This window comes from Theropithecus gelada, chromosome 2, assembly GCF_003255815.1.
Source record: "Theropithecus gelada isolate Dixy chromosome 2, Tgel_1.0, whole genome shotgun sequence".
Taxonomy (NCBI): Eukaryota; Metazoa; Chordata; class Mammalia; order Primates; family Cercopithecidae; genus Theropithecus; species Theropithecus gelada.
In genome coordinates, this window is record NC_037669.1 from 154,285,543 (window position 1) to 154,293,687 (window position 8,145).

The 8,145-nt window shown below is 39.1% G+C and overlaps 1 protein-coding gene across 1 annotated transcript in view; it reads right to left on the minus strand.

The window, feature by feature from the left end:
- The window catches only part of CLDN18 (claudin 18), a 35,400-nt gene extending 34,147 nt beyond the window's left edge, over positions 1–1,253 (minus strand). Inside the window, exon 1 of the mRNA XM_025375965.1 lies at positions 900–1,253. Coding sequence (XP_025231750.1) covers positions 900–1,119 — 220 coding nt within the window. The 5' untranslated portion in view covers positions 1,120–1,253. The remainder of the gene's footprint in view (positions 1–899) is intronic.
- Between the last annotated feature and the right edge of the window lie 6,892 nt (positions 1,254–8,145).

Genomic DNA, 8,145 nt, shown 5'->3' on the forward strand with positions numbered 1-8,145 from the left:
AACCTTAGGTGAATGCCCCTCTCAAGACTTCAATATGTATTTGTGAAAGAAACAAATAAGCTAAATTGAAAACAAGTTTATTCATTGTCTTACTCTCTGAGTGAAAGACATTTTTAACATTCTCTACTCTTGTGACTTGAATTTTTCTCTTAGTTAAAATGACCAATCTACTAAGCGAGTAAACACAATCCTTGTGTAGTGAATATGCCAGTCCCTGGAAGGCGGCACTACAGCCTGCAACACCTTTCCCTGCATGGCAGAACCCATTTGCCACAGCAGAAGCCCCTGTGCAAAGAGCGCCCTGAGTCTGGTTCCTTGTCGCCAGTATTTTCTGGAGGTCAGGAACCTGGAGCCCCAGAGCAGGGGCCCATCTGACGTCCCAGGGAAACACAGCCACCTAGTTCTTTTTCTCTGCCTTCTTCCTCTGCCCCATTTGTATCGCTGCTGCTTACTTAGGTGTCCCTGGAAGCTGAGGTCAGGCACAAGGAGGCCTGAAGTTGGAACTCGGTTCAGGAGATAGGCAGTACCCAACTCAGTGAGGGGGAATTCTGGGGCTGAAGGAACAAAGCGCCCGAAGTCTGGGCCTCCTGAGTCCTGTTCCTATGGGTATTGAGACTATGCCATTGCTCACATAGGAGTCATTGAAAAAATAAGTTCCTTTGGGAGAATTGGGCACCATCCAACTAGGGGAACAGGAGCTCAGACAGCTCCAGAAACTTCCTCTCCCTAAGGTTCCTGTCCTCCAATTCCACCCTGGTGCTGGTGGCTTTTGCCCCTGTCAAACGTGAGTCACAGTTCCTCCCCCACCAGCAGTCTCTGTCATGGTGCCCAGGCAGAGACTGCAGTTTCCTCTCCACCTCCAATCTCTCCCTCCAGCCAGCCAGGCACCTGGCCCTTACCTGGCAGCCCCAGCAGGGTGAAGTAGCCCCTGCACTCGGTGAAGCCAGAGCTCTCTCGGACACAGGAGCGCCACAGCCCCTGGTAGTTGAATACAGCTGTCACGGGGTTGTTGTACAAGTCTTGGGTGCTCCACTGGTCCATGCAGGTGGCAGCAATGATGCCCGCAATCCCAATCAGTGAAACCACGAACCCCAAGCCCTGACAGGCAGTCACGGCCATGGCGGCGCACAGTGTCGACACAGAGCCACACGACAAGTGGACAGCGCAGTTCTGAGACTACCGAGTGTACGGATGGGGTTTTCTCCGAGAGGCTGGTGCACACGTAAGGAATGGACAATGTAATGGAGGCGGTTACTCACCAGTGCCACCTGGGCTTGCCCTACTCCTTTATCTATGGAAGCGAGATAATTCCCACAACATGGTACCAAGAGTCATTTGTTTTCCGCCATATGTACACTCTACTCACTGTTTACCTTTTGAGGGAGTTTCTTTCCTGATTAACCAGGTTCCCCTCTGTAGAGGGTAAAGCAAGTGCAGAGGTGATTGCCTGGAAGGCACGGTAGATTGATCAGGCAGGGCTTCCAGTAGTTAAGCCACAAGATACTTGGAGACACAAGGGCTTCATCCATGTGGCCCTGGGGACTGAGATACATGCTGCCACCTTAGTTACAAATCTTAGGTAAGGCCGGTTATGAGGCATAATAAAGTATAGTTGATTCTCATTAATCATGGTAATTACATTCTATAAAGTCACAAAGAACACCGAATTAGTGAATACTGAATCATTGCCCATAGGGGAAGTACAGGGTCAGGCTCCCTCAAGCCTGTGCTCACAACATTTTCATCATCAATAGATAACCTTACTTTATGTGTATTTCTGTTTAAAAACAGCTTATTTAATATAAATTGTTGGTTCATTAGCATTGAACTCACAGCCAACAGCAGTGAAATTCATGCCTGAATGAAGCTTATCTAACACACATATTTTCTCCATGAGGCACAGCACAGCCTGCTTGTGCTTCTAAACAGTAATCAGTGCTTCTGAACTATGCTTGGGGGCCATTTTAAACAGTGAAATCAACAAAAAGCACAAACATGTGAAAAATGTGGCGGTAAACACACTTCAAAAAGGACACTTGTTTACAGTATGAGAGCTGAAAAAAGAAGGCAGAGTTTCACCTTATTGGGCCTCAGCTGGGAACATGCAATTTGGGCAATGCAAATTTTTCACCCTCCACACATGTTGTTATGACTGCAGCAGTGCCACGAGTATTGATTTTGGAGTTAAAATAAGTTTTAGCAAGTAGGCAAATTTGAAAATATGGTACACATGGTTAATGAGAATCGGCTGCAGTAGTTATTTGACGGAATTCACTAGTTAATGTGGTTAACTGTTTGCAGCTTCTGTGGCACTGACTGCCTTAATCAGTGGAGAAACCGTGCAGGAAGGAAGACAGCAGAGGTAAGAAGCAAGAAGGCCTTTGGGCTCTGAAACTACACAGCTCGGGTTCAAGCCCCACTCTTCCTCTCCCTAAGGTTCCTGTCCTCCAATTCCACCCTGGTGCTGGTGGCTGTTTCCCCTGTCAAACATGAATCACAGTTCCTCCCCTGCCAGCAGTCTCTGTCATGGTGTCCAGGCAGAGGCTGCAGTTTCCTCTCTTAGTAGCTGTGGAGGGGGAACAGCTAAATACTTATCCTCTTTGAGCCACATTATCTTCCTATGTAAAATGAGGTAATAATAGTGCTTATCTCACTGGATTGTTTTGTACACTAAATGTGAAAATACGTGTGAAATGTTGAGCATTACATGTGGAGCACTGTACTCAGAAAATACTGGCAAATATTACTAGGGCAGACAGATAATATAATTGAAAGCTGTAGCTATTGATGATCACTCTCATATTGTGTTTCTTCACATTTATCAGATATTAAACTGCAGCTTACTCACACAAAGTGTCTCTAGTTAAAAAAAAAGGCTTAAAGGTTTTTTTTTTGGTCCAAATATTATTCCTACTTATTTTGAACGTGGACTCAAGTCTCAAATTTTTTCACCAACTCACAGAGCTATATTACACGTTGTTGGCTAACATCTCTGTGTTCTAGTCTCTCCATTTCTAAAGTTAAGATTTTGGAATATCTTAGAAAGTTCATAATTGTTAAAAAGAGGTATCCCTTTCTTTGACTATGATATTGTCAGGAAGACAAATATATCGTTTAGATTAAAAGTGTGTGTGTGTGCCTTCGTGTGTGTGTGCATGTATATGCTTGTGTGGCAGTGGGAGGGCAGGAGGAAGGGCATGCTACTCTGATTTATAGGATGAAGAAACTTTTCTCTTGCTCCATGAAGTAGCCTCTAAGATCATTTATTAGAATCCCACAGGGATCCAGGGAACATAATTTGAAAACCATTGACTTAGATTCCCTCAATAATCTATTTCAAAAATTCATACAGTGAAGAAACAAACTAGAAAAATCAGCTCACTGGCCCAGAGAGAAAACAAGGAAGCTTGTTAGGCTTTGCCTGAGCTGGTCCATGTGTGAAAAAAATGGAAAAAAATCTTCTGAGACTATATTACCAAAAGCCTCTTTCTGTAATGTGACTGGGGTTTGAATTTGTACCCTGAACATCATGGCCCTGGAGTTCCTGCACTAAGAAAGTAGCTTTAAAAGGTGATTCCAGGCTGATAACACATCTAGAATGATTTGCAGAGGCAACTGCAAAACCCTCAATACAGGTTGCATAAGATTTCGACATTTAAAGTCCTGTCAAACTTGAGCTCGAAACCCAAAATTCAAAATCTGCTATAAACAGTGGTATACTAGTAAACCAACTCTAAAAAGAAAAAAAGAATTACTCTGATTTGTAGCCTTTGCCAATTCTCATAGTATAAATACTCCTACCATGACTGATTTCAAGCTACTAATGTGAATGTAAAGTCACTAAATGCAAAGTTGGGAAGAGATGCATGGTATCAATTCTTGCAAGCTGACTCCGGCACATTACTTATGAATACTATCATGAGACTTAACCAATGCTGACAAGAAACCCCTTCTTGAATCAGATAATACAGTTAAAGACATAAAAGAAGGAACTAAAACCATAAGTAAATAAAAGTCACCATAAAAAAAGAACAGGAAGATCTGACAACTTCCCCACTAGAATTTCTAGAAATTAAGGATATAGATAAGGAAAAAAACTTCAATGGATAGTGTGGTAGGCACAATTTTACCCTCTTCCCCAATGATCTCTGGCCTTCGTGTTACTCCCATGGCTATAAAATATTACATAGCAAAAAGAATTTTACAGATGTAATTAAAGTTACTAATCAGCTGACCTTAATATAAAGAGGTTATTTTAGATTATCCAGGAAAGCCCAATGTAATCATATAAACCCTAAAAAGCAACAGAAAAAGGTAGAACATGGAGTGAGAGAGATGTAGCAGAAAGTTAAGTTAGAGAGATCTCAAGAATGAGAAGGATTTGATGCACAATTGTTAGCTTGAAGATGAAAGGAGATCACATGACAGGGAAGCAGTAACTTCAGCCCTGCAACTGCAAAGAACTGAATTCTTCCAATCAACAGTGAGTTTGGAAGAAGCCTCCAAGTCCTGTATGAGAACCACAGGCATGGCAAATACCTTAATTGAAGCTCAGCAATTCCTTAAACAGAATATCCCAAAACTAATTGGGCCTGTATCTTACACCATACACAAAAATCAATATCATGCTAGACATCTGATATATAATAAATGGGTGTTGTTTGAAGCTGCTAAGTTTCTGGAAATTTGTCATGACAGCAGTAGAAAACTAAAAACAGATAACAGATTAAACACAGCTGAAGGTAGCACTCATAAAGTAAAAAATAGAACTGAAAAAATTATGCAAAATGTAGACAGAGAAATAAAGAGGTGGAAAACATGAAACAGTAGTAAGAATGGAAAAATGAGAAATTCCAACACACGTCTAATAGGAGTATATGAAGAAGACAATAAATTGAATGAAAAACAATATTTGATGAGTTATTGGCTAAGGATTTTCAAGAATGAGTGAAAAGCATAAATTCCATGTTAATGTTGTTAAATGAGTTCCAAGAATGGTAAATAAAAACAAATTCACACCTGGATGTGTTGTAGTATTGAAAAACACCAAAGTCAAAGAGAAAAACCTTTACAACCTTTAAGGTCAACTGATTAGTAACTTTAATTACATCTGTAAAACTCTGAAAGAAAGGCATTGCAGCTATTACATCAACTGCAACAACTGAAGTTAGAAGGATAGAATTATATATTTAAAGACTGACAATAAAAATTATTACTAACTCAAAACATTGAGAAGACAAGCCACAGACTGAGAGAAAATATTTGCAAAAGACATCTGGTACAAGACTCTTATCTAAAATATACTAAGAACTCTTAAAACTCAACAATAAAAAAAAAAAAACAAGCTGATTTTAAAATGGAAGAATTGGCATGAGCAATCAGACAAGGAAAAGAAGCAAAATACATCCAATTTGGAAAGAAACAGGTAAAATGATCTGTTCTCATATGATATGATCCCATATATAAAAACTCCTTCAGACTCCACAAAAAACCTGTTAAAACTGACAAATGAATTCAGTAATGTTGCAGGATACAAAAGAAACACAAAAATTAGTTGTGTGTTTTTACACCAATCATGATCTACCCAAAAAGGAAATCAAGAAAAAAATACCATTTATAATAGCATCAAAAAAAATAAAATAAAATTTTTAGGAGTAAATTTAACCAAGGAGGTGAGAGATCTGTAGCCTGAAAACTGTAAAACATCAATGAAAGAAATTGAAGACACAAATAAATGGAAGGATGTCTCTTGTTCATGGATTGGAAGAATTAACATTGTTAAAATGTCCATACTACTCAAAGTGATATACAGATTCAGCATAACCCCTATCAAACTCCAGTGCCATTTTTCACAGAAATGAAAAAATATTCTAAAATTTGTATGAAACCACAAAAGACCCTGAAGAACCAAAGCAATCTTGAGGAAAAAGAATACAGTTGGAGACATTACACTTCCTGATTTCAAATTATATTACAAAACTATAGCAATCAAAACAGTATGGCACAGACATAAAAACAGACACATAGACCAGTGGAACGAAATATGGAGGACAGAAATAATTCCAAGCAATATACAGTCAACTAATTTTTGACAAGGGCATAAAAAATTTACAAAAAGAAAGGATAGTAAATGGTGTTGGGATAACTGGATATTCACATACAAAAGAATAGAGTCGGGCCGTTACCATACATAAAAATAAATTCAAATTGTTTTAAAGTCTTAAACATAAGGGCTGAAGCCATAAAACTACTTAAAGAAAACATCAGGAAAAAGCTTGTTGACTTTCGTCTTGATAATTTTTTTTTAATAGGACACCAAAAGCTCAGGCAACAGTAGGAAAAATAGCCAAGTGGGACTACATCAAGCTAAAAAATTCTGCACAGCAATACAAACAATTAACAAAATGAAAATACAACCTAGAGATTGGGGAAAATATTTGCAGACAGTATAGCTGATAAGGGGTTAATATAAAAGATATATAGGGAACTCACACAACTTAATAGCAAATAAACAAACAACTGGATGAAAAAAATGGGCAAAGGACCTGAATAGACATTTTCCCAAAGAAGACATACAAATTGACAACAAATATATGAAGAAATGCTCAACATCATTATCATCAGGGACATTCAAATCAAAGCAATAATAAAATATCACCTCACATTTATTAGGAAGACTATTGTCAAAAACATAAAAGATAGCAAGTGTTGGCGAGGATGTGGAGAAAAGGAAATTACTGTACACTGTTGGTGGGAATGTAAATTGTTACAGCCATTCTGGGAAACCATTCTGGAGTTGCCTCAAAAAAATTAAAAATAGAGCTACCATAAGATTCAGAAGTCCCTCTTCTGGGTATATATGCAAAGGAAATGATATTAGAACCTCAAAGAGATATCTGTGCACTCATGTTCATTGCAGCACTGTTTATAATAGCCAACATGCAGAAACAATCTAAGCATCTGCTGATGGAAGAATGGAAAAAGAAATTATGGAAATTTGATAAGAGAGTAGATTTCAGGTGCTCTCAACATACAAAAGTGTAACTATGTGAAGAGATGGATATGTTAATTTGCTTGACTGTAGTAATCGTTTTACCAAGTATATGTGTATGAAAACATCATGTTGCATACCTTAAAAATAATCATAGAAAATAGGTAAAATATCTCAACCGACACATTACCAAAGAAAATATACAGATCGCAAATGAGCATATGAAAGGATGCCCAACATCTTACATCATTAGGGCAGACTTTAGTAGGGGCAGGGAGTTGAAATCAGAGGTGTCCATAAAAATATAAAATTCCTGGGTATTCTGAGAAATCTTGGGGAGGGCAGTAGGCTTTCTCAGGATGTGGGCTCAATCCAATCTTATTTAGATTTTTTCAGGCATGGGGAAAGCCCTAGAGGAAATCTGTTACATGACAAACCAAAGGAATAGGGGTCCTATCTTGGTGAAGCTCTCAGTCATGGAAAGGACTGAAGTCAGTGCATACATTCAAACTCCCAGTAATGGGCCACTTGTGAGGCCTAAATGGGAAGAGAGAATTCAGATTCACAATACCTTCCAGTGACTGGGAGGTTGGCTCCTTGTAGCTCTGCCTCTTTGGCTGTCAAGGTCCCAGATGATCCTCCAGATGTACACCTTAGCCTGGGGGCCAAGAGAACACCTTTTATATTTAACCTTTGTCTTGTTTGTCAGTGGTCGAGGATGCTTTAGACACTTGCAGAAATTTTTTTGCCAGATCTGGGAATCAGGAGCAAAGCAATCTCAGTAAGTATAATCACATGTGGAGAAGTTCATGTGCTAACTCTAATGGTGTTGAGGGATTTTATTTGTACTATTTTACCAGTCTGATTCCCAGGCACATAGGGAATATTTATCACCTACAGTATAGGAACAGTTTGAAAAATAACAGTCTAAATACCACTATGTTCAGAAGTCTCCAGCACTAAGTGTGGGCTCTGAAAAAAAAAATATTCAATTTTCCAGAAGAGAGAGCCCACCTGCTCTTTCCAGGAAAAATGCCCATCCCAGATTCTGGAGGGGAAACTCAGAATGTTCTTATCATAAGCTCATGCTGCTGGGTCAGACATAACTCAGAAAAATGACCACTGAACCCCAAGTTTCAGCCTAATGTGGGCAT